General features: G+C 39.8%; 1 protein-coding gene and 1 long non-coding RNA gene across 3 annotated transcripts in view; one reads left to right on the top strand and one right to left on the bottom strand.

The window, feature by feature from the left end:
- Positions 1 to 23677, bottom strand: ECI2 (enoyl-CoA delta isomerase 2). Of its 2 annotated transcripts, XM_010708406.3 has the most exons (11): positions 23567 to 23676; positions 15898 to 16079; positions 12588 to 12750; positions 11243 to 11341; positions 9794 to 9985; positions 8864 to 8933; positions 6996 to 7098; positions 5686 to 5806; positions 3068 to 3157; positions 1328 to 1471; positions 1 to 555 (listed from the first exon to the last, which is right to left on the bottom strand). In XM_010708406.3, the coding sequence occupies exons 3-11, from the start codon at positions 12693 to 12695 to the stop codon at positions 400 to 402; spliced, it is 1083 nt and encodes a 360-aa protein (XP_010706708.1). In that variant the 5' UTR covers positions 12696 to 12750; positions 15898 to 16079; positions 23567 to 23676; the 3' UTR covers positions 1 to 399. The 2 variants fall into 2 exon arrangements, with proteins under 2 accessions (XP_010706708.1, XP_003204816.2); XM_003204768.4 differs by lacking the exon at positions 15898 to 16079 and having other exon boundaries at positions 23567 to 23677.
- Positions 23678 to 25086: 1409 nt separating this feature from the next.
- LOC104910118 overlaps positions 25087 to 27787 on the top strand; it is a 179311-nt gene continuing 176610 nt past the window's right edge. Inside the window, exon 1 of the long non-coding RNA XR_002113012.2 lies at positions 25087 to 25465. This is a non-coding gene — a long non-coding RNA (uncharacterized LOC104910118). The remainder of the gene's footprint in view (positions 25466 to 27787) is intronic.

Raw genomic sequence — 27787 nt, 5'->3', positions numbered from 1 at the left:
TTAATTAAATACTTATATTTATTTTTCATTAATACAGCATTTTCTTCCCCACATGAAAAAAAATCACTTGTAAGACAATGAAAAGCTATCAAAATACAGTGCTATTGAATTTGCTGCTTCTTTCAAGTGACAATCCACTTTAGTATTATTCAGAAACACCACTTCTGCCTACAGGATAACGAACCTTTTCCCTTAATTTAAATAACCATAATGGATCCAAGGCACATAACACAGCATTAATTTCATGAAAAAGTTTTAACCCAGTACTCTGTAGAGAAATATAGTGCATCAAAGGTAAAATTATTTGCAGAGAAAGCTTACTAAGGATAAGGGCAGACAAGACTACTGCCAGAAGGTGAATTGCTGTTTCCAGAACATTACGTGCTCTACTGGTAAAGATTACAGTTTTGATTTCCTCTGAAAGAAAGTGACAAGAGCATTTAGGCATTCATCAGATAACCACCTCTCTGTGAGTACTTCACACTCTTGACTGTTGACAGCATGGAGCTTCTCCTTTTCCATATTTCGTAGCAATTGCTTTGACACTGCCAAAGACTGAAGGAGAAAGGAAAATATCTACATTAACTGAGGAATATCAGGAAGTTTTCTATACATTAATTTCAGAAAATAGCACAACAAACACAACAAATTCAAAGTGGGATGTATTAACATTGTACCATCTAGCTTTTAGTCAACCCTTTAGCTGGAAATAGAATACTGCATTTAATTACTAAAGCTAATATGGTTGAAGTTGATGGGGAACAATACAGCAATCACTTAGTGCTCACAAGCTATGTAGATGAGCGTAAGAAGTGAAACTTATTTAACTACCTGTAGTGCCAAATGTAACTTTGATTATCAGGAGTTAATGTGAGTATCTCCTCTTGTCCAACACAACACAATACCATTGTGACTCAAGTAATTTTGCAAAGCCTAAACTAGTGAACGGGATGACTGAATTCAACAAAAAAATTAAGCCCAGCCAGCTTCATCCTCAGCACCCACAGTGCACCTATTACTATTGCTAAAATAAAAAACAAAGAGAAGGAATCCAACTTGCATGTAGCCTGCAAGCGGATTAAATAGCTAATTTTCAATGTTTTTCAGTCATCGAGTCTCTGTGTAAAGTGCACTGTACTGGATTCAGCCAGGGAAAAAAAAAAAAAAGAAGTAGTTTTTCCTCAGCAACACAGGGTGAGAAGCAAAGTACGCTGAACTTTGTTATTTCAGTTAAGGATTACATGAAAACAAGAAACAACACAGATTTGGCAGGAGGACTAATAATGCAGGAGGCTTATAGCATAGAGAAAAAAATTAAAATACTGACATTTTTGGGGAGACTTGCATAAGCTTTTAACCTTGCCCAAACTTCCTTCTGGAAGGTGCTGTCAGGGAAAACTTCATTCACAAGTCCCAGAGCACAGGCTTCTGCTGCAGTCAGCTTTTTATTGAAAAGCAACATCTCATTTGCCTAAATAAAGAAAAGCAGAGTGTGAGTGATCAAGACTCAAGGAACATGACAGGAAAGGTACAAGCTTCCAAGGCACATTTGTTTTAGGCTCTTGCCTGTTAAAATCTGCTCTCTAAACACAAAACACAGATGAGGTTAGAAGGGACTTCTGCAGATTGTCTAGTTGGAAGCTCAGCAGGGGTAGTTGGAGCAGACTGCCCAGAAGCATCTCCAAGGATGGACACTTGGCAGCCACTCCTCACAACCTATTGCAGTGTTTCACCACCCTCACTGTAAAATTCTTATTTTCATAATCTTTCAATGTGTACCCCATTCCTCTGGTCCCCCTTTCACTGGGCACCACTGACAGGAGTATGTCTCCATCTTCTTTACCAACTTTCATAAGGTATTTGTAAACATTTGTAAGATCCCCCTGAGATTCTGTTCTTCATGTGAAACAGTTCCAGCTCTCTCAGCCTCTTCTCAAATGCAGTATGCTTCAATGCTGCAACCACTGTTGTGGTTCTTTGCTTGTCCTTCTCCAATATTTCCATGTCTCCCTAGGAGGGGAAGTCTAGATCACAATACAGCACTCACCAGTGTTAAGAAGAGGGGAAGATTGCCTCAGTCCATGCGTGGACACTGCTATGCCTAATGCAGACCAGAATAATTTTGGTCTTCTTTGCAGTAAGAGTAAACACATTTAACTGGACGTCTTCCAGGATCCCCAGATCTTTCTCTTAAAGCTACTTTCCAGCCATACAGTCCACAGCCTGCACTAGTACATAGCTTCCCCCAGTGCAGGACTTGTGCTTTCCTGTGCTGAACTCCAAGAGATTCTCAGGTGTGTCCAGGTCCCTCTGATTATCTCAGTTTTCTATTATCTGCAAACACACTGAGTCCCATTATCTTTGTCTCCATTAAGTGGTTAAGTATTAAACCCAGTATTAGCCCCAGGGTACACCACTAGTGACTGGCCTCCAACTCCTACTGTTCACTAAGAGCCTATATGTCTTTTTCAGTAGAGCCTCACCTGCCCTGCCTGTCTGTGCAGAAAGAGCCAGAACAGTCCATAGAGAGACACCAGTCACAGGGCTCTACCCATCAGGTTTCACTTATGCCAATGATGTTGTAGTTTATCAGCCTTAACTCCTGCACAAATCCCTTGCTCCCTCTGAGAAAGGTCCATGCCATGGTGTTATGTACACCATCCCATGACCCAGAAGCCCCAAATCCTGTTGATGTCATCAGCCTTGGAGCCATGTAATGATGAGCCTGCCAAGGCATTTCTTGAGAGTTTTCTTTTTTTTTTTTAAATTTCTCTTTTACATCATTCTCTCCCACTGCTGGAAAAAAGATACAACCTTTCACTATACAGAAATAGTCTCAGACAGGTGGAGGAAGCCATAAAAAAGACAACTTACATCAACATCATTCTATAGCTTTACCAGTGTTCAGTCCTCTGTTCAGATGCCTGTGCTGATACTGTCATTACATTTATCTTTGGTTCAAAACATGTGAGCAGTTTTTTTCCAAGGACTCATTGTGACTCCACTTGCAGTGGAGAATACTGACACAAAGTTCAGAAGATCCTACATACAGTGCAGACATTCTTACCTTGGCTGAGCCCATGATTTTTGGAAACAGGTAAGAGGAACATCCTTCTGGACTCTGACCAAGTTGGCTAAATGGGGTATGAAATGTAGCCTGGAAAACAACAACAACAACAACAAAAAACAACAAAGCTCATAACAGAGCGTGGTACAGGGATTTAGTTTTCATTTTCCAGTTTCTAATATAACAGAGTTCACCAGAAAAAGATTTGAACTTCTACCATAGTAGGCTTTAAATATAATCAGCCTCAACCTCTCAATGCACATAAAAATTGTCTCTCTCTATATATAATTCACTTCCCTTATCTTATAATCCCCATTTATGAAATTACCTTCTTTGAATAGAAGGCCTGGAGAACTAATCTGCATATGCAAGATCTTTATAAAAAGATTGCTCAGGCATATCTACTCTCACAGTTAGCCCAAATAATTTGGGAGGTTGAGAATCTCCCTCTCTGAAAGCACACTAAATTTATTCTACTGCTGAAAAATTCAACTCGTAGAATCTTTTTTTCCTCAAATTTTCTGAATAGTTGAAAAAGGAATCTGTGGCAGAAATATATCGTGGGATCACACAAAACCAAACCCCATTTGTAAGTTAAAACTTAAATGCAAAGCTTTGTGTTTTGACAACGCATATCAACTTTAAGCAAGGAAGATAAAAGGCTTGCCTTTTAAAAAATATGAACTGACACATGAAGAGTGCTCATTGCTGTTTAATCTTTCCTAGTACAAGGTAATCATTTCGTACTGTTCTGCAGGTGACTATACAGTAGAACATATCAGTAGGCTTCCTAGCAAGCTTGGGATATCTGTATGATTGAAAGTTTGTAAGAAAGATTAGGCATCTGCAAGGATAAAGGCTAGTGCAACTGGTTCTCCTTTAGCAAAGGGAGGAGAAAGGGTGTTCCAGGAACTGGAGCCAAAACCAGTGCAGAAGGCATTCTTATCTGATAACCACTCAATTCCATCTCTTAAGTTGTCAAATTGAGCTGCACATTGTCCTATAAACATAGCCATTCTGTGAATACTTGGCTGGGAATAAAATCAGAGTCCCGTCATAACAATGCTGGACACCTGTAGAGTAGGCCACATCAATGCCTAAACCAAATTAGCAGAGAAAGTACAATATAATGTGGATGAGGATGACCTTACTACATGGAGCCTCCCAGTCCTGGAAAAGGAAGAACAGAGAATATTCTTCTATCTTTGAGAAGACCTCAATAAACTTTTTAGTAGGAAAGGCTAATTTAAGTGGAGGACTTTGTAAGACCCTACAGAAATCCTCAAGTAAAAGTTGCAGGTGCAGGTAGGAAGGTGCTAACAGATATTCACAGCTAAATCATGAGCCATTCATTGACTTTCATACAAGTACACAGGGAGTGAAACCTATGTCATATGACTAAGGGTGAGACTAATACATGTGTGCAGACATTAAAAAAAAAAGAAATACAATACAAAATAAGGTGCAACTAAATCTATGTAAATTTACAGATGCCAGAGATACTAAGATAAGGGGGAATTGATCATAATTCAAAATAGTCTTAATAAACTGGAGAAGTATGAATAAGAAGGTATTATTTAGTATGGACAGGTTTGGCAGGAATTACTCTGTATACAGTACATGATAGGAACTAATATTTAACTGACAGTTCTACAGTTAAGAATACAGGGGTTACAGCAGATCACAAGTACACAAATCAAAGGACATCCTGGGATGCCAAAACAGAAATACAGTGTGCATTATGTGGAGAAGTTTTTCTTACTTTGTGGCAGTAGGAATAAGCTGGACTGATGTATTCAGTTTGTACTATCATGCTTAAAGACAAGGAACAACTGGAAAGAATCACGAGGAATGTGACTGAGAGCATTTGAGAAAAAACTAAAGCTCAAAAAAGAAAAGATTAAGACAATGGATGTAAACCTGAAATACAGCCAACAGTATAAGTGCACACTGAAAGCTGAGAGGATGAAAGTAGTCTGTTAGATCCAGGAACAAGAATCAATAAGGTCATCCTGCAGTAAGGAAAGATCAGGTGGGAAGGAAGGAAGAGGGAGAACCCAAGAACCTGATAAAAAAGATCTATGGACTGGAATATACTGAATGAGTTATGTATACCATATAAGCATATGTCAGGAGTGACATAGTCATAGACAATCCTTTTGGGGCAAGCAACACTTAGTCTTGCAGATTAGTTTTTCTTAAGTCTCATAATGACAAAGCTAGTCAAGAAGGGCCTTTGAGGAAAAGTCTAACACAGTGCTGAGGCAGAAGTCAAAGTACCACCCATTGCTGACAATTATGCAACTAATAGCTTGCCTAAAATTAATTAACAACTTGGGTTAAGTTCTGTTTAAAAACAGTATATAGATAAACAACAGAGAGCATAAAAAATTAGCTACATAACTATGTGCTATGTTTTAAAATGCATATTAAACACTGGCTGATGCACAACTCTAAGACAGGTAATTAATAGAGGTATTCCTCAAAGTGATAGAAAAGGCATTTATACCTGTCTGTTGTGTGGTTGTTTTTTTTCCTATCAGATTACTCTACACCAAATAACATTTGCTACAGAAGGAGCCAAGACTGTCTTGGGATCAGTTATGCAATATACCCACTTTGTCAGAAGCGTAGACAACGTCAAACAATCCAAGGAGTGTTACAGAGATTCCAATAGCTGGGCCATTCACCACTGCAATCAGTGGTTTAGGAAAATCAATAAAACTGCCCACAAACTCTCTGAAAAGGAGAAACAAGGTAAGACACTCTCCAGTCTCTTCCATCAAATACAAACCATTTTCAAAACATGATTAGATACTGCATAACAAAGTACATGAGCTGTATCCTAGTTAGTGTATATTGTAGACAATTTCCCAAATGAACACTAGCAAGGAAAATAAGAATAACTATTTAAAATACTTCTATTTCCTTGCCAGCTGGGAATCAAACATGCACATATCATCTCAGCCTTAACTGCAATCAAATTTTGATTCAGTTACAGTTGCTGAATGCAGCTCGCTAACAAATCTTTCACCTCCCTATATTTCCATTCCAATTCTACCCTTCCAATAGCCCTTTCCTTCACAGATTCTATTCTGCACTGAAGCTCCAAGCAGGTACCAAAATTGTGATGTTACCACAATGCAGAATTCCCTAGTGCTGTTCTGCACAGGTTTGAGAAACAGCACTTTGTTTCTTTTGATAGCTACTTCTTCCAAGAAGTTCAAAATGCATTCTCAAAATACAACCTTTTGAAGAAGTAAACAGTGTTATAAAGACTCCACTTCTCTGGGATATTTGCCCATCCACTGTCATGAAGCACTGTCCCTGTGTAACATTTGCAGCATAACAAATACAGTCTTCCCACAAAAACAAGATGGAAGAACAAGAGACCACGAGACTATGGATGGTGTGGAATACCCTACAGAACACTACAGACTGGAGCACCGCTAAATAGCACTTCTTGCAACTGATTCAGACTCTATCACTTCGTAACAGGCAACTGCCAGCCACAGGCAGCCTGCCCAAGTAAAAGCTGCAAAACTGAGCACTTCACTTACAGTTCCTGTTTAAATTATAAATCAAAAAACAATTTACAAAATGCAGAGTCAAAAATACAGTTTTGTCATTTTATCTGTATGCACTTTGGGGGCTAAAAATGAAAATCAAGTCTACACCATCACTGTGCTTAAAAGATTGCAAAGAGATTGCTAACATGCACCTCATTTCCCCATTTATTTCTTACGATTGATTCTACTTTCCTCCATAGTCTTTGTATTTACACACACGATGAGCTCTCAGACACAGTCACCTAATTGGAGGTATCACAGCCTAACTGGGCTCCAGCTGTCATGTTTTCTAACAATGCCTGCAAATTTTATTTTATCTGTTACAGTAATGTAAGCGTATTTGAAAACAAGATTTTTACTTGAGTAATTCTGCTCCATCTTTTGCAGCCTTTTTCATTTCACTGGGTTGGACATTAGAAAAATTATTCAGATCATTTCCACTTGTATAGTACTCTCCATTTCCTGCAAAGAACAGATATAAATAAATGTACCAGTGATTTCTAAGTAGCAAGAGAAGCTTTCATTTACTACATTTACATAAAAATTTCCCTCTACGCATCTAACACTATTAAGCAATTAGAGAGCTTGTCTTGAAGTATGAAAAGTATCTTTAAGATCATCTACAACAACAGTTTAAAATAAGTTTTGACTAAGACTTCACTGAAAAACAATGGGTAAGTAAGTGAGGAATATCAAATTTAAAAGATTTGATATGAAAAAATATTTTTTTATTTTCTGCAGCACTGTCAGTTGAAAAAAAATCCATCTTATTTTTTTCCCTGCATACTTATTCAGATTTTTGCTGTCACTTCACGGTCGTTCACACGTAACAAGTGAGAAATATACCTTTTTTTTAACATGAAAATGGAAATGTAAGTTTACATATCTCAATTCATTCCCCTTCAAACTGACAAAGAACTCAAAAGTAGATGGAATAGTCTGTTTAATATGTTGAGCAAGTTTCACTTTCATTATGATGCACTAAGAAAATGGCATAGCATATAACATTGCCTGAAATCATTCTATTGAAAGATTTAATCATCAATAAGGAGTAGAGAACTTATTAGTAATGTACAAGACAGTCTGAAGCACCATGAAAGAAAGCAAGGAGTATTTAAAAGCTATAGTGTATGATTAAACTGTCCAAATCATCCTATATGATGGAATAACTGTTTATGAGGGTGGACAGTGATAGGACAAAGGGGAATGGTTTTGAACTGATACAGGGGAGGTTTAGGTTAGATATTAGAAGGAAGTTTTTCACTCAGAGGGTGGTGAAGCACTGGAACAGGTTGCCCAAGGAAATTGTGGATGCCCCATCCCTGGAGGCATTCAAGGCCAGGCTGGATGTGGCTCTGGGCAGCCTGGTCTGCTGGTTGGTGACCCTGCACATAGCAGAGGGTTGAAACTCGATGATCACTGTGGTTCTTTTCAACCCAGGCCATTCTATGATTCTATGATTCTATGCAATAAGGATAGGTCAGAAAGGCAGCACCTGCATTAACCATTCAGTCCCTCCCACTTGCGCTTGCCACCATGTTGTGCAGTCAGCATCAGAAACAGACAAAAGGATCCTCTAAAGAATTCAAATGCTACTGCCTCAGAGCTGTTAGATTTCACAAGCAGCATCAGTTTGGGCTTTCCTTTCACATGACAGCTACAGTCATCCAACTGTACTCATCATGCATTTGATGACTGGGGTACAGCAGGGCTTGGCTGCATCATCCCTGGCAAGTTATTTCCTGTGGCAGCCCCAGAAGAATCAAGAAGCCAAAAATCAGTTTTTCTAATGATCATAGATGAACGCATAGCATAAACTTTGTCTTGTGCATGACAGGGCAGCATCTGAGGAGCTTGTTTTTAGTATGTTCCAATGTATCACAGAAGTAGAGAGAGTTTACTGAATCCATACAAACAAACTCTAAAAGCAGTAGGGAAAATGCTGTGGAGCAGATGCATCACCTCCTCATAGGCAATAAAGTCCTCAGGAGTATTCTATGACTGTCTTCTCATCTCAGAAACTGCAAGGTTGCTAAAGAATTTGAAGCACCACTTTGAAATAGTTCTGCCAAAATGCTATCGAAAATCTTCAGTCTACAACAGAGGAAAGCATTTCCCCACTTACATAATTCTATCTTAGCCTAAATGTGAAGTAGATAGTTCATGTCAATACTGTACTCTGACATAAAATAAAACAAATCTATGAGAAGGATAATAAGTATTGTACCAGTAACAACTGCTATGGTAGAATCATCTTTGGCAGCTTCTTGAAGTGCATTGATAATTTCTCTGTACATCTGCAGAAGAGAAAAGTCAACGAAATATAACTGTGATGCTGCAAAATGTCATACAAAGGTGATTCACACTGACAACAAGGAACCTGAGAGACAGTTTAACTATGATCCATTGAAGTACAAAAAACATTTGCATGTACAGAAAGTACTGCAATTGAGGTACTGTTTCTGATTACAAAATCATGTCTTCGCAACACTCAGACTTCAAATTCAAATCTCAAGGTCAGAATAAGATCCCTTGGAAAATACAAACTGGAAACAGCTAACTTTTAAAGCTGGGAAACAGTCTAAGTCGGCAAAATAATACATTAAAGAATTAGCAGCAGTGGGGTGAAAGCCCTATCCTGGTATCATTGCCATTGTGAAATAGGATAATCACAATACTCCCAGCAGGAGAGACTTCCTCATGGAGATTGCTACAGGAGGAGAACAACTATCTAGACATACACATGACACTGCTAAACCGAATTAGGCTGCAGGCACTGTTATAAGCAAGGCTACAGTCAAATCTTGCCTCCACAAAACAAACTTGTCTTCTTCCAGTTTGCCATTTTAGTTTAGTACAGCCCATGATCCTATAATAAGTTTGGCTGAAGAAAAAAGAAAAAAAAGAAAACCAAGATTTTTTAAAAGGCACAGAAGAGCCCAATCTGTAGAACATTAGTGGCTTGATTTTGTACTAGATCTTCATGTCTTACATTGTCACTGTTTGTCAATATACTCAACCCTCATAAAATTCTGACCACCATACTGCAGGTAGCTCTGCTGAACTTGTAGCAATTATTCTTGAAAAACCTAAATAGCTTAATCAGGAAAGAGAAAAATAAATATAACCAATAATCCTCGCAAATTAATTTCTTTACCTTATGATTGATAGCATTTTTCTTGTCAGGTCGGTTAAACATTATCTTTGTGATATTGCTATCAGTGGTAACTATTAGGGTTTCATAGCCACCATGACTGCTCTCTTTTGGAGAAGTATCTTTTTTCTCGCCAGCAGATTCTGCGGAGATCAAACTTGAGACAAGTTTAGTATATTCTTGTCTAGCATTCTCCTGTAATAAACAAACAAACACATAAATAAAAACTGAGGATTATCTTTTTTATGCTATTCACAAAATGGCCACCTATAAGAAAAAAAAAAAGAGGAGGAGTGTGCTACAGGACCAAATAAAACAAATTGGTTTGTTTAAGAGTTGTCCCCTCCATGCCTAAGATTACCTGAATGACCTTTGTTATTACCCCAGCATTTCCATGCCTCTGGGGATCCTTTGTTTTTGCCTACCAGTTGGACTTTCTCCAACCAAATGAAAAGTTCTTTTTAGTTTACAACATGTGGTGCTCAAATGCATCCACAGCATTTTAAAACTGTTTGAAAATACTGTTTATCCTTTAGCACAAATATGATGTACAAAAGCTAAAAGAATGTTTTTTCTATAGTAAACAGTGATTTAAAGGAACTATACATTGACTGCTTTACAACCTATTTTCTTGAAAAGATAACATACATTAGGCACTTATATAATATGCTTTTGCTAGATGTATTTCCTCTTTACTACAACTTCACAAACAAGTTCATTTCCTTAAATATTTATTTGCTATTCCAGAAACAGAACAAACGTAAAAAAGAACAACAAAATAAAAAAGCAAAAGATACCCCCAGAGGCTCCCACAAATCTTTTCCTAGCTCCTGCTCTCCTTCAAAAACACTTCCCAATGATATCCTGGCCTCAATGAATTCCTTTCCTATTAAAAATATGTTATGTTCACAAAATTATCCAGGTAGATTTAAAGAAAACCAAATTCACACAAACAAAAAGTCACCCCAACCTTCTATTAAGATCTTTGACTAATCACAAAAACTATTCCTGAACAGCAGGCCTTATGCAGTAGTGACTGCATTCAGTATTTCCTTCATCCTGTGTCTCCTAGTAGCATCAGAGGCCAACTTCTTAAAATGACAATGTTATTAAAATCACTCTGGATTCACAGATTTGTTCTTCATTGTAAGAAGCTGTAAGAAGTAAGAGACTCAATCCATCTTTCTTAAAGGGAACAGCAGAATATAAAAAAATGAAAAAGTATATTTATTGAAAGTCACAATACATATAGGTCTCTTATGCTGACATGAGCTGTTAGCAGTAACTGAAATCTATGCTTTCATAGTACAAAAGGAAAATACACCGCAGAACATTGTGATCTGAAGCAAAGTGAGTCAACTAACAAGTAGTAAATTCAGACATCAAGCATTCATTCATAGACCAGGCATTTCAAGACAGAGCTTAAGTAACTGAAATTATAGGTATTGTCACCTGAGACAAACTGCCAAGAGAATTCCACGCATCCCATTTGGCTTTCTTGACAAAGTCCAGCATACCTGGCTTTGGAGAATTACAGGGACCCTCAGTAGCCTGAAAAGAGAGTGAAAGAAACTAATTTTAAACCTCTGATTACAGTTCAGGTACCTTGGCTTAAAGAAGATGACAGTTAGGACTGTTACGTGATCAGGATACAGAATTCACCTCAGACAGAAGGAATTCCAGTGGTCAGAAAATATTCAGACAGTACACATACCACGAAATTCCCAATGCCTGCCATTTCCTATCAGTCAGCGCTAGGCCTGCAGATGAACCTAACCAATGAGACATTCATTTCCAAGATGCCCATGCATTTACATTCTCAGTAACTTATCTCAAAATTGTGCAATTCTTATATTAAAAAAATAAGGAAGTTATGTGAACAAAGAAACCACTGGATAAGATCTATGAAGTTGGATCTCACTTCAAAATTGGCCCTATTATGAGCAAAGGCACAGGATCAGTTGATGTTCAAAGGTCTCAGTTACCCCAAAGTATTTTATGATCAATCTTCTTGAAGAAGAGGATGCTATTAGAGAGACATTTAGAGTAGAAGGTGAGAAAGAAAGGATATATTCATTTTATCAATTATTGAAAATGCATGGAACAACCTGCTGTCTTTATGTTTTTCATTTAAAAGAGCAATTCATTGCCTTCTTCCATATAAGAAGCCACAGCCCATGTTACAGAATTGATCCTGCACACTATCTTGATCCATGAATGCCTCCCAAGTTACCAGCTGCTAGTCCATAGCCATAGGGGTGCTTGTACTGTTTCTACATAGGTCTGCTTCCACACTACAGTAAAAAAGAACCCTCACTCAGAATCAATGTGAGGGAACAGTTTCTTGAATTATTAAAAAGAAAACTTGCCACACTCACTAAAGTAAACCTTCAAATATTAACACCACTGTATCATAGGACCAGCTGATTGACAGTAGATGCAACGTATGCAAGAGGAAGTACATAGCACTCTTTTTTCCTAAGCACAAGCAGTTTCCTCTGTGGTGCATCAATACATTTACTACATTATATGGAAGGCATCACAACATTGATGTAATTTGGCTCTAAGTCTTTGGATAAAGGTTTACATTCAAATCCCAGTTTATGCAACAAAATAGTTCTGGCTTCACTCAGAATTCAGGCAGAGCTGAAGGGGCACTTCAAGAATATAACTTGAGCATTTCAAGAGATTAAGTTAAGACAATACTTTAGAACAATATGTATTTTTAATATATATTTTACAGACCCATCCCCTCAGTTTACAAACGCCCCTTACAAAAAAAGCAAACCAAGCCAACCTGTTTAAACAAAGCATAGAGCTTCAGTTTCGTTTCATTCCCAGGATCTTTTTTCAAAAGTTTCAGTTGCTCTTGAGCCTTCTCAAAGTCTTTCTGGCTGACTTGCATGGTGGCCGCAGTCACGTGCAGATGAACTGATGGAATGCAGACACGTTGCACTTGCCTGTTAGTAAATGGAAAAAATACTGGTTATATTCATGACAAACATCTAAGAAATACAGAATATTTTTATTACTCATTTTGAATTTCTTTAAATAACATCAACGGCTTTATGTGTCTATGAATTAAGAGTACGCAGCCTGTCTGGTTGTGGTCATCTTTTCAAAGTTGTGTGCAGTCTAAAGGCCTGGATCTCTGAGGACGGCAGTGCAGACTAATTTCAAGGTGTACATTAAAAAAGGAATAGTTATAACATAGCACTTAGTCATGCAAAAGAAAAGGTTGGACAGAATATTCTGGAAGAAGAGCTTTCCATCAGTAAAAAGGTAATTCCATCAAAAAATGAAAAAAACAGTCCCCAAAATAACAACCCAGCCCTGTAACATTTCATTAATGTAACTTTACTTCAATGTAGCTTGGGATTAAAAAACCAAGTAGCCTAAGAATTTTGACGTCAGTTTACTTCAAGTCATCATTTTAGGCCTTTATTAGAATAGTACTGAACCCAGATGTGGGTGAGCCTTCTGCCAGCTGAACTGATGTGCAAGCCAACCCATGTGCTCAGAACACTGCGTTAGAGTTTAACAAGTTGATCCTTTACCCTTCTGGGAGGCGATCCAGTTAACTTGCACAGTCACAGAACTTCACCTTCAGATCCTGCTTTGTCAGCCCAGTAGGTGACAATGCTGAAGTGGATTCAGTGTTTAAGTGGTGTTTTACACCACTTTTGACAATCCTGACTTCACTGCAGCTTGACTAGTGTCACAAAGCACTTTAGATAAATAGTCTTTAAGAATCTGTTTAATACACAACAGTGACCCTATTTTTGCAAATATATATGAAGAAAACTTGAGTGGGGAGAAGAGGGGAAAGGCACAGCAGCCAGCCCAAAAGTGTACACATATATGCTCAGGATTAAAGGAATTTTGAATTTGGCTGCACATGAGTATTCTTCCTTACAAAGGACACAGATTGGACAAGTTAGAAGAGGAGGAGAAATCAAGGACAAATATATAGAACATATATATGGGTGATCCACAATGCCTACTCCAGCTCCAGAGAGTCTCAGGCTTCAATTCCTCCCTCGTACCTCCTTTGATCCTTCCTTCAGATTATCCTGATTTTTCTCCCTGAAGGAGAAAGAAAAGGATCTAGAAAAGGAGTACAAGTTCAGACACACGAAGGGATGCAAGGGCACTGCTGGTGGGAAAGATTGCACTTGTAAGCAACTGCAGCAGCTGTTAAGAAATGAGGCATATGAAGGGAACAGCAACCAGTATTTAAACTTTAACAGTGAGAAAATAAGTGGCCCACATAGAAACAGAAATTCAACCCAAGACACTGACTTCTCCTATTTTCTCCGCAAGACTTCGCATCTGCATCTTGAAATGAAGATTCAAAACATAAGAGAAGAAGCAAAGCATTTGCAGTACCAGCTTTCTGGTAACTAGGAAAATAACAATATTGTTTTCCATATTCACTTACAGTTCTTTCTGTACATAAGTTGTAAAACTCTACTTCACTTTATTTTGCTGAGCATTCTGTTAACATGAAAATCATTACAAATTTTAATCTGGAGGTTGCCTAAGTCACCATTCATTCTGTGTACTATTGAACCCAAAAAGGTACTTACCTATACAGTAAAATAACATTAGGAATAAATCTGAACATATTCCAAGCACTTACATAACAACATAAGAGCTTTCTTTCTCTAAGTAACTGAATGTAGACAGGGCTAATCTGCTGTACTGCTAAGTCCTCCAAGTCTTCTCTTACTACAGGCTACCTAGAACTGAGCTGGGAAAAGCAGCAGCACCTGTGACAAAGCTAGTCCAACAGCAGATACCTGTGGGAGAGTTGAAGAAATCACTCCACCACTGCTGGATAAAAAAAGAGTGTTGTAATGTTGGGGGAGGGGGGCGGGGAGGGTTAATACAGAAATTCTAAGTGAAGGTTCACAGAATCATTAAGGTTAGTAAAACACCTCTAGGATCATTTAGTCCAACTGTTCACCTACCATTACCATGCCCACTAAATCATGTCTCTCAGCACCACATCTCCAGATTTCTTGAACACCTCCAGGAACAGTGACTCCACCACCTCCCTGGGCAGCCCATTCCAGCACCTCACTCCTTTTTCAGAGAATAAATTTTTTCTAATATCCAACCTGAACCTTCCCTGGCACAGCTTAAGGCCATTACTTATCATCCTAACGCTAATTACCAGGGAAAAGAGGCCTATTCCCAACTTGCCACAGCCTCCTTTCGGAGGGTTGTACAGAGCAATAAGGTCTTTTCTGATCCTCCTCTTCTCCAGACTAAACAATCTCAGTTCCCTCAGCTGCTCCCCATAAGACCTGTGCTCCAGATCTTTCACAGCTTTGCTGCCCTTCTCTGGACATTCTCCAGGACCTCAATGTCTTTCTTGTAGTGAGAAGCCCAACACTGAACACAGTACTCAAGGTTCTTTTAGTTGCAGGAGGAAAGAAAGCCTCTTTCTTATCCTGTAACAGCCTTCTATGTGCGCTATTTTTTGTCATACATTCTTCAACTTTTTTTCTTCCTTCCCCCCCCCCAATTACTTTACCTCCACTTGACAGGTTTTTATGCTAATATAATCTCATAACCTCCACTGTTAACTTCTAGATGTTCTTTTCTTATACGGGAGATGTGGAGTTACCACATTTGACACATGAATATCTTTCTTCGCAGCTTCTGCCATCTGGAAAAAGTCTGTGCCTGCTTCCACAGCTACACTGTGTATGAACTTCCACTGCCCCTCATTTCTATGCATCTCTGTCAAGATCCTCTGCTACCAGTTAAAAGGAAAACAATTAGAGCAGAGCCCCATAAAATTCAGCTTTCATTCAGAAGATAGAGAAGCAGAAACTGCCTCAAATGACTCTGCCTGTTCAAATTTCAGCAACTAGTATATTTCTTAGTATCTAGCAACTAAGAAGGAAACACAGCTAAATGAGTTGCTCCTCTGAGGGAAAAAAAAGACTTTTTCATGACACCAGCTTCTATACCTTGCTCAAAACCAAAAAGCCAACTAACCAGCAGCATTCCCTGCATGTAAAACAGCCCACACTTCTTCATGGCAATTCACAGATTCTCTCTGTGAGCCTTCAGTTAAGCCATGTTGCTCTCACCTGCTAGCACGCACCACAACGGTAGGTCAGTAGTAATGCCAGTCAAGCAGGCTGCAGCAGGTCAGCAGTCAGTTAACAGTAGGTTACCATCTGGAGTTGGTTGATTTCTCCCTTCAGTGTGAACCAGTGGACAGATGCACCAGGTAAAGTCATGCTGCTGCTCCCCACACTTTTACACAGATCTGTTGGAACAAACTCTTTACTTCTTAGGTCAAAAACCAGTAGCCTAAGAAAGACTTATTAACACCAAAGTTACAGTCTTGAAATCAAAACATTTGGTTTTCTTGGTTTTATTGTACAAGGTTTTATTAATCATTGTGACAAACAGGGGTGTGATAACTCAGTAGACAGAAGTTCAGTTTTCCTTAAAAACATTTAAACAAACATACAAACAACCTCCCTCCCTGTTCCACCAGCGTAGTCCTTGGTAATCCTCCACTATTTTGTGGTTAACATGGAATAATTAAGGTTTATTGCTATCATATAATAAAGATACTTCCAGTGTACTGGTATTTCCTATACATCTAGCTAGTGGGAAAGAACAGTGCAAATTCTCTACAATCAGTTCATTTACTGGTGCTTTAATAAACAGAAAGAAATAAAAACCAAATTATTTCTTCCTTCATATTAGAAAATTTCAGCAGTTGTTCTAAACACAAATTCGGTGTACAAATCCTTATCAGCTTTCAATATTTTAGACTCCTACATTATTTTGACACACAAAAACTAGAAGATAATGATGTGTCTGCCGGCAAATTGAAGTGCTGAATCACTGTTGTTTAGTGTAAGTGGCTCAGCTGCACTTGACAGCTTTTTTTCAGTTGTAAAGAATAGCTAAGAATCAAAGCTCTAGATTACCATTCACTAAGATCTGAAATGGGCTGCTCTTCATTCTCTGTGCAGACACAGTTAATATTCTCTCACCACAGCTGCTGGAGAGGAGGGGGAAACTGGGATAATCTCCTTAAATCTCTAAGAGTTTTTTTCCTCTCCAGCAGACTTTAAGATAACTGGATGCGGTGAATGAGACAGAAACAGCAGAGGATTTCCTGTACATCCCCAGTTGATAGAATCATAGACATAGTTCATGTAAGATGTCTCTCCGAGCAGGAAGATTTACAGACATATCCTCCAAAACACGTTTGAAAGTCAAAAATATAAACATTAGCAAAAAAAAATACAAAGCTGCAATACCCACCCATGTGACATTTGGCAAGAAACAAAGTTTACTTGGAGACCAATGAACACAAACAGGTCCTTTGTACACCCAAGGTGACTTTCTAACTAAACACTCATGAACAAATGCGCCAAATTTTGCTGCTAATGGAGAGAGGAAAAAAAGCTATTCTTTATTTGGCTGCTGAGGATAAATCTTGCTGACTATGTGGAGATAAAGGCAGAGTGCTCACTGGTGTTAATAGCTTTTGGCCAAAGCAACTAGGTTTCCAACAAGGACACAGCCAACTACTGGAGCATTAGAAAATCCACTGGCACTACTGCAAGTTCAGCTGAGCCAGTGAATGAAGACAAATGATTTGTTTGAAGCTTACTTTCCCACATGAATCCCTGACACCTAGATACAATCAGAACAGTCACAAAGATTATGATTCTACTACTCTACAAGCTCTATGAAAATAATGAGGCAGTATTCTGTCACGGGAAAATTTACAGCTTATCAATGGATAATGTTATTGCAAAGTCTTACCAATCTCCAACTCTTTCTCTTTAGACTCCCTCTGTGTCTCTTGCCTTGTTCTTTGTTTCATCAGAGAACCTGATGAGCTTGTAGATGTTACACATTACTAATTCTTGTGTTCAAAATAAAACACTGAGAACGTTAGTCACTGTTAGAAATGAAAATCATATACATTCCAAGTGAGTTCAGTTCACGTCCCATTAGATCCTCATAAAAGGTTTATATCACATCACTTAGAAGGCTGCACCCACAGCGGGAGCTCCCAAGACTAAGGTCTTAAGCTCACACTGAATCTTGGCAGTAACTGGGGGGGATGCAATATGCAGACACACTGGTTTGTGCTATCAGTACGGAGATTACAGAAAACTGTTGGTCTGGGAAAGTAGCTGACAACCAAAGGAGCATGGAAGTTGCAGTAGTGATGTGTTTGAATCTCTAAGCATTTTACAAGCACATCTATTATGGAATAAAATGGTAGCACATCTGAAATAAAAATCATACACTGTTTTAATACCACACAACGAATCCAACCCTCGAGAAATCTTTTCAGATCCGAGTTAAGTACAGAATCCCTTCCATGAAACACTGGTGAGGCCATGTCTAAATCACTTGGTCCAATCCTCTGCACATGAGAGATGGAGCTAATGAAGAGTCCAGCAAAGGGCCACAGTGCTAATTAAAGGACAACTCATCATCTGGCTCTCTACTCCAGCCTAACCTTATCTTCTGCGCAGGAACAAGATTATTGGGGGGAAAAAAAAAAAGGCAAGGGGGTGGGAATAGAAAGAAAAAAAAGTGGAGGCAAAAAAAGAAGAGAGGAGAGGAAAAGTGCTTTCCATCAAGGGAATCAAATGTCTGTGAGAGTTAACAAGGACTCTGCCATATTCAGAAAGCAGAAGGGTGGTTGTTGATTCTTTCCTGAGCGGTCTGGGGCTGTTGGAGGTTGGTTGATTGATTTTAAATACGGCATTGCACAACTACAGTCATAAAGATACCATGAACTGTGGAGTCTGACAGCACTAAGGGCAAAGTTGTTTACTTGTTTCTAAACCAACATGGTGATAATTTCTATTTGATGGCTGAGACTTTAAAAGAGACTTTAATCCCTAACTAAATCACAGAAATCTCCACTCACTTCTCCATGCTATCAACTGAAGAGATAGCTGTCACACATATAAACAAAGCAACACGGCAAAACATTACGCAAATTCTTTGGATTTCAGCAAAAACACAATCCATCTTCACACTGAATTTACTGCTATCTAGTGCTGTCACATTTTTTGTATGCATTTAGGACAACATGAAAGTCAGAACCTTGTGAACAAAATAATAATGCTTATGTTCTTTCTGCATCTGGTTAACCTGAGTTTTCTAAGACTGATCATATTAAAACTATTAACTGATAAAACACTTTTCTGACAACTGTAAGAATGATTAATTTTTGTTTAATATTGTTGCCTTCAGTGTGAAAAGTCAACCATCAGGGTATTTTAAGAACCAGGATGTTGGCATATTATCAAGTCGCTTCATTATCAAAGTTGTTTCAAACTTAAAAGGAAACCATGGTTCCTCGTGTCAAGTAGGATTTTCTTGAGCCCTCTTTGTAAGGAATGGCTGTTCAAGCCTAAAAAAATCCAGTATCGAAACAGAGCTACTAAAGTTTGCATGGCCATACCCAACCACAGCTTTCTGAATAGGATTTACAAAAAGAGTGGGCATTGCCTACTACAGTGACACAAGGCAGACTCCCGTCTGAGGCCAATGAGCTCTCTGTGGCTAAGCCTGGAAGACAGAAATGGCACAGAGAAAAGGATGCCACCACTTTGACTGGTCACCCCCAGGACACCCTCATGGAGGTTTTCTGCAAGGCAAGGTTCGTACCTGCTCTGGTTGTGCCAACACCTGCAATTAGACCCAAATGCAAAGACAGCCCAGAGCATGGCCATTCGGTGAAGACAAGAGAAACAATCTCATAGCCACAAGAGATTAGTTCTTCCTCCACTCTCACCAGAAGAGTTTATTTATAACACGCATAGTCCCATGGTAAAGACAAAAATCCCAGACCTCTTCCCAGAACTCTACATCTCTCTACCTTAGCTAACACGATGGAAGGGAGGGCAGTAAGAGATGTAAGTCTCTTACTTAACAAGGAAACTGTAAAGGATTGCAGAAAGAGATGACACTTAAGTCACTGATGAAGGGAAAGTCTTCAAAGGCTATAACACCATGCTCTGCTATAAATATATCAAAGGGCCATTTGTATAATGACCAGTGAATGTAATTACGCTTTCAAATACAGGACAACCAATTCAGAGAGCAGGTTCAGTTAATTCCCAGACGGGAATAGAAAATGGCTGCAGAGATCGAATAATGACTGTTGTGTATTGCACTGGGACTTGGTGCTGAGCTCCTGCTGTGTGAGTGGGCTGAAAACCTGCAGATACCCAGTCACAAGATGGTGCTGGGAAGCCAAAGACAGACTATGGACACTGTCCTAGAGACAGAGTGGAAGCGAACTCTAGCTCTTAAAGCTGCTGCCTACTAAGCTGAAGAGCTGATATTGCTGTACAAATAGACTTACTGGAAGAAAGGAGTATTCCAAACACACACAAAGATCACTAAGGCCAAATAAGGAAGGAAAAGCCAACAGTTTACAAAAAAGTTAACTATTTTTCAGTTCACCTAATTTGAAATGTGTTTAATAGCACTTATTTGAAAAGGCTCTTTAGTGTTGCTGAGAAATAAAAGAGCAGTTGATGGAAAGCTGTTTTTGATAGGACCTAGCCTCTTCTGAAATTGCTGAGAGTACTATGACAAGAAACAAGTTGGGATGATGGGCTGTATCTACATCAATGTCTTAGTTTAGATGACAATGTTCTCAGAGAAAATCTCTAAATTATTTCCAATTGCTCTCCCCTGGTTTCTCTCGCGAAGCTGTCTCACAAGTACATGTTAGATTCTTCCTAGATTATATAAACTCATAAGATGTCTGCTGACTGCCAACAGGCACTCAGTGCTAGGACTGTTCTACAGCCAGTATGAAGTAAACCCTCAAAACGAGGCTAGCACGGACACAGGCTTCCCACCAACAAACGTTCTGTTCCTACTAGTCTGACCAGCAGTAAAAAGCAAATACAGCCCACCTTGCAGCAATGGAGTTGTAGAGCCTCCAATTCTAAACAGCTGAAAGTACAAATGCTGGACAGATACAGTATCCTGTTCTGAGCACAGCTTTGCCAGCCTCCCCTTCTCAGACAAATGCAGATCGGAACAATTACATAGAATGAGAAAGGACATGAAGTGAGCACTTAGCAGATCCAGCATATGAAACTCACAACTCTGTATCTGGAAGGAAATGTACTGTTAAAAACAGAATGAATTAAGTACTCTTGTGTTTTGCCCTTCTATTTCTATGAGTATTCTAAAGATCTCTCTCTTTTTTTGGTACTGTCTTTGATACAAATCTGATAGTACACCCATCTAGTCTTTCTGATGCATCTTTTTTCTGTGTTACTAAAAGCATTAAATCATTATTATTAATGTCTGAATTACATCTAATAATGTGTAGCAGTCCATTTTCCTTTGTTATCTAATTCAGAATGTCTTTCCTCCCTTCTTGCTGTAACGGCTTAGCATATTAAGTTAATAATATTATTGGTAGAAAACTTGCCTAAGGGAGTTGTCTTTTGTTTTTGTTGTTGTTTTTTTTAAAAAACTGAAGGCAGAAGTCACATCGATCACACAATTTGCATTATTTGTGTTTTTTCTCTGTATCTCAAGATACTCATATACATACTTCAAGGAATCCCTCACAAAACTCAGGGAGAAAAATGCTGCAGTTGAATGTCCAGACTGCTCAAGTGACTTCAGTTTCTTTGTCAAGATGCACTCCTTAAAAGCTTTTGAGAAATTATGGGAAATAGTTTGAATTCAGATATCTTCACATTTCATACGGCATCTTGACCTCTGTTTTAGACTCATAACTTATCTGTTAAACTTTCAGAGCGTCCAGAAAGTATAGAAATGTCAGCTTGCAACATGTAAGGACACTGAACTGAAAATTCAAAAGCACTATTGTTTATTTGCTCCTAATCTTGCTCCTACAAGCCAAGCAGAAGCACCTATATTCGCACTGATATCCTCATTAAATTGCTTCATACAAAACTGCTCTGCTTGTGGTGAGGGTACAGCTGAGCTCCAAAACCTGCAAAAAGGATAATGTAAGTTGGAAGTGGATTCAGGAGGTAACCTGCTCCTGATGTGACCTCAGAACAGGGACAGCTTTGAGATGAGATGAGGTTACCCAAGACCTTGTTCAGCTGAGCTCAGTAATTCTGAGAAGTTCTGCGGCTCCCCTGGAACTATGATAGTCTAATCGTTGGGAAATAGTCCAAAATCTTTCAAGAGAACAGTGATAGAGAATCAAATCATGTCCAAACCTGTGCAGGTTTTAAGGTGTTTACTGTAGTTACTAATGCAAAGAGAACTCCTTTAGTTGTGATGCAAGTGACATTTTTCTTGCACCACGTATTGGACAGGGCTTACATGAGCTCTGATCAGTGACAGTGCCTGCACCAGAGCTTCTGCTTTTCCTCTCAGTCTTGGTTCCTTTCTCTTCTGGCAGTGGAACTGCCATCACACAGCTGCTCAGCACTGGCAATGTTTACTTTTTGTTCTGTTTTTAAACTAACACACCCAAAAGATGCCACTGAACTGGACAAGAGGCAACTTTTAAAAGGACAAAGTAGGAGCTAAGTAAGATAACTGTTCAGAAACATGATGAGCACTTTTAATGAAGTATTTCTTTAAGTTTATTCAAAGTTTTTCATTATACTAAGAAGATGTAGCATTGTTTCTGAGTCTAGCGTTTGCACATTTGAAATGTGGATCAAAAATAAAAACACTTGGGCACAGGGGGATGTGTGTGAAGAGGTGGCAGTGAGAAAGCAAAAATAGCAAAAGTTAACTTTTGTATTTGTATATGTATACAGATGCCCACAGAAGGAAAGCCATAAGCTTCCATATATATATATACATACACACATACACAATAAGTAAAGAAAAATCAGCCACTGAAATGGTGGACAGTCTCCAACTCCACTGTCTCACTCTTCAGTGGGTAAGTTTGCCTCATTTCTGAGATCTTCAGGGCTGACCTAAGGACAGAAACTGAGAAATGAAGTGTTCTGAAATAAAAACAGGGTGGATTAAAAATGATAAATCCAGCTGAGCTCCACATCAGCCATTAGTTAGAAGAAGATACTATAGTTAATATTGGTGGGAAGGACATAGACATGCTCTGACAATTCAGGACCAAAGAAAACACCTATCACTCACCTTTGGTTGTGGTTACACAGTTATGTGCAGCTCTGTTTTAATCAGTCCTATAACTTTATGCAAGATCCAAAGAAAGTGAATTTGGCCCTGTTATCACTACTGGAGCTGCGGCGCTCCTTAAGGATACGAGTCATTGTTTTACTACCAGCAGCAGTATTTCATAACACTGATTAATTGTGCCAAAGTCACTGCCACCCAAGCTGACGCAGCTGCAACAGTGCTACTGCTAGGTGTTAAACGGTGTTTTATTTTTGAAAAGAAGGACCCGTCCTCTATATGAATGCTCAAAGCCGTTCACGTTAGAAGCGTATCTGAAGTGCTTCTAAACCACCACATCAGCTGCCAGACACAAGTAAAAGAGCAGATCAAAGCGGTGCAAACTCCAACGTTGCTCTCAGAGTCCTGAGTCACACTTCATATCATAGAATCAAGAACTGTTGAGGTTGGAAAAGAGCATTAATCTCACCTAGACCAACCACCAACTCACCCCAACCAAATCTCTCAGACTACAACCACACAAAGGCCTCCCGAGCTAGCGTCCGGGGAAGCCCTGAGAGGCACGGGCGGCTGTGGAGCAGGGACGCGTCGAAGCCGCCCCTCTCCGAGGCACAGCAAAGGGAGGCGGCGTGGGCTCACCTTATCTCGCAGATACGCCGCCAGCGTAGGTTCCGAACGAAACTTAGTGCAGAGGCCGCCATAACAACTGAGCGGGCGAACGCGCTGGCGGGTGAGTAGGGAGGAGCCGAAAAGCACCGCCCCGCTCCCAGCCTGCCTCCCTCCCTCCCAACAGCGGGAGGACACCGCCCCCAACGCGGTCTGGATTGAAGTGGTGATCGTAGAAAATGTGCTTTTGAGACCAAAAAAAAAAAAGAAAAAAGAAAAAGTATGAGGTATTGTGGTAACAGCTGTGCGTCCTGTCAGCTGTTTGTGCTGCAGATGCAGCAAGCTCTCTGTGAAAAACTGTGAGTGTGAAATCGTGAATCCCCAGAGTTCGAAAGACAGGACACAAATAAATAATAATAATAATAATAATAATAATAATAAAAGGTAAGGCATGAAGACTTAGTTTGCCTTCAGTACCTCAGAGTGGTTGGTGTGGAGCAAAGGTGGGCTAAATGGTACTGTCCACCTGACTGACTTATATTTCTTATTAAGGTCCAAAGGCATTAGTGTGTATCGTCAAAGTTTTGTTCTTTCAGCTTCAGCTCCTGCCAGCACATTGAACTTCTCTTTGGCAAAAGATGTATCTGTGTTTTGCCAGGTGGTGGAAATACCTTCACAATTTGGAGATTCAGATCTCTCAATCCCTTTCCAAAACATATCCAATAAAGTCATTAGTTAGTCTTGATTTCTTTTTTTTTCTCCCAAAAGTTAATGTGTTTAAGACTTTGAGTTGTTCCTCAACAACAAATATTTCAAAGACATTAATGAAGCATGGGGTTCTCATTTTTTATTACAGTTTTCCACAAGCATACATAACCATTAGATCATTCAATTAACGACCAGTACTAGAAATCTGGATATCACTTTTTCCCTCATACTGCCAAGGATGTGATGTCTGACCTTGGTCAAATCATGCAGGTGACTTCCTCTAACATGGCCTTGGATTTCAGGATGGCTGGTGGTTGTTTGTTTGTTTGTTTGTTTGTTTTTTGAACTTGATACCCTTCGAGTTTCACTTAGAATTTAAGATCTGAAGACCTAGCATTTTTCAAATTCAGCAGCAACCTTTGCTGGCTTGCATCTCAAGCTGACCTACCTGAAACAGCTATTTATGTGAGTTTCAACCTCTTGGTGAAAGTCTCTGTTACACAGGGCTGTAAGGTGAAATTCATGTTTGTAGAAGACATTGCAAGCACCCTTCGAGAGGTTGTGTGGTACATACTATTGATAATATATATTCCAACTTTGCTGTAGTAGTTCCTACAGGATGTCCATGCCATAGAAGCTTCTCTGCCAAGTGACCGTCTTGGGAAATGCTGCAAGGAGGCTGTTGCATCTCACTGCAACACATGGTTCAGTTTGAATATTTGGCAAAATTTCTCCTCAGAAAGAGTGGTGAGGCAGTGGCACAGGCTGCCCAGGGAGGTGGTGGAGTCCCCATCCCAGGAGATGTGTAAGAAACGTGGAGATGTGGCACCTGGGGTCATGGTTTAGTGGGCATGATGGTGATGGGTTGATGGTTGGACTTGGTGATCTTAGAGGTCCATTCCAACCTTAATCATTCTATAATGCTATGATTCTAATCAAGCAAAACTAATAGTTCTTAAGTAAGTGATTCGGAAAGCTGCTTCGGAGCTTTCCCAGCCAAAACCGCAGCGACTGATCACGAGGTACAGGCGGGTTTCGCTTGGCTCCTTCATGCAGGGATCCCCGAGATAACACAGCAGCTCGGCAGCTCTCGCGAGAGCGGCTGACGTGAAGCGCCAGGGCAACGGCTCTGCTTCTCTCCTCTTCCTTGAAAGAGCCTCAAGGGCGGAGAGGAGGAGTCAGGGTGTGTGATTCACGTGGTCCACGTTCAGACGAGGAGGAACGGTAAGTCGCCTATTCCCACGTCTACGTCGGGAGGAGGGTTGTTATCTCGCTGTGAAACGAGTTATTTTCAGGGCAAACCTCGAGCGGATGAGCAAACAGGCAAGGCAGGGTACCTTGCTATATTGGAGGGGGCTTGGCGCTTAGCACTTAACAGGTCGTTGCTCTCCGGACACACCGAGGTGCAACCGTCGTCACCACACGGCGGCGAGCTGCTGCTAAAGGGGACGTGGAGACTCAGACTGAAAGCACGAATGTCCGTGCCGCAGTTCAGGTCTCAGGATGCAGAGAATGCCTGGCCCCGTCGCTGCTACCTGATACACTGATACCAGCTGTGTGCGGTGTGAGCAGGTGTGATCTGCTCAGCATGGTGCTAGAGCTAAAGGAGGAAGTAGAAAGGCTGAGCAGCATTATCTCAGGTTGTGGATGCCCCATCCCTGTAGGCATTCAAGGCCAGGCTGGGCAGCCTGGTCTGGTGATCCTGCACGCAGCACGGGGATTGAAACTAGGTGATCATCGTGGTCCTTTTCAACCCAGGCCATTCTGTGATTCTATAAAATAAAAAGTATCTCATTAGACAAAGAAACGATTTTGAGTGTATAAAACCGAACTATGGGCTAAATTGTGCTCTGATATATAGAGTGAGGCTTTCTGTGAATAAGAAAGAGGATAATTTGGCCATAAAATAAAACCAACATTTCTTTTGCCAAATAAATTTTGCCTATCAACTCCTCTAAGTCCTGCACAAAAATCTCTTTCCTCTTCTGAGAAAGGCATATCCCATTAGGCATCAGCAGGCCTGGTGTTCTGTAGATCATCCCATGATGAGGAAACCCAAAATTCTGCTGGTGACACCAGCTTTGGAGCCACGTGTGGATCATCTGGTTCTGCCTGTGCCTGTCAATGTTGTTCCCTGCTACCAGAAAGATAGAAGAGAACAGTAACTTATCACCCTGAGATCCTGACATCCCTTTTGAATTCTGTTTACTACCTCGTGGCTTCTGACATTAAAAACCAATAATGGATAATAATCAGAGAGCCATTACCAGGACAGTGAGATTTTCAGTCACATTTCTAGTGAAGAGGATCTTTCGTTTCTTGTGCTGTGGCCAGCTGACACGTCTATCTCAGGGACTGCAGGAGACGATTCCACAAGTCCATCTCCTTCTTTCACCCCGTGATTCTTCTCTGCTTGCCCAGCTCTGTCCCCAGGCTGTGCAATTTTGACTGCCCTGACTGCCAACCCTGACCCAGTGCTCCTCAAGGCTGCCTCTGTCCATGTGGGCAATGGTTGCCATCCCTGCTGCTCCTCACACTGTATCAGCTGCTCTCCGAGTGCTGCTGTCTCTCAGTGGGTCTCTGCTCCCACTTTGTTAGTTTTCACACCACTGGATCTTGATGTTTTGATGGCAGAATGAATGTTTTGGCTATTATAATCTATACCTACATGCTATGTGTTTCAGCATAATTGCAGATTCTTTGACATGTCAGTGAAGTCTCAACAAGGAGTGTTTCTTATATCTTCATGTTGAAGGGAGGAATGGTACTGTTATTATGGGAGCTGGTTCTGTTACATCCAGGTGATCAGTGCATCATCAGCTGCATCATGGCTTTCTTCAAAGTTGCAAAATGTCTTCCAATCTGACAAGCACAGATAGTTTTTTTTGTTGTTGTTTTGTTTGTTTGCTGTAGTGTTAATTTCTGTATCTTTGCAATAATTTCTGCAGTTTATGTCATATGTTTGCCATTTTTGTCTGTGGCTTATCTGCAGTATACTTTCTGTAACGTCACTGAGCTAAAGTCAGGGTTAAGGAGCTGAATATTTGTAATGTGATAAGACAGCTGTTCTCTCTTTGATAGAAATTGTTTATCCAGGAAACAGATGTGCGGGGTACTTTATTATTCAGAATTTGATTTCCATGGCAAATGGTTCTGCATTATCACTACTGAGAATTTTCATACGTTCTTAACAGAAAGTTATCCTGACTATTTGTTCACCTTCCTTTTGAAAATCAGTCCAGTATATCCTGCAGGACTTACTTGTGAGATAATATTATTATGTCTTTTCACAGTAAGAGCACCTGGGAAAGATGTATTCCTGGCACAAGTTCAATTGCAATATTTGTTTATGAGAATCTTACTTTCCATATGAATCAACTAGCAACAGAATTGTGGTTAATTAAAGGAACTGGAATCTTCCAAAGCTGGAGTTCTTTTTTACTTTCCCGAACCATTAAATGATGCAGGTATTGGCTGTGGATTTGTCAAATGCTTTTGCTGAAGAACGAGCATTTCTACTTTTTGTGAGGCTTTCCCTTTAAAAAA

This window comes from Meleagris gallopavo, chromosome 3 (assembly GCF_000146605.3).
Source record: "Meleagris gallopavo isolate NT-WF06-2002-E0010 breed Aviagen turkey brand Nicholas breeding stock chromosome 3, Turkey_5.1, whole genome shotgun sequence".
Classification (NCBI taxonomy): Eukaryota; Metazoa; Chordata; class Aves; order Galliformes; family Phasianidae; genus Meleagris; species Meleagris gallopavo.
This window is presented reverse-complemented; position numbering and strand designations above follow the sequence as displayed.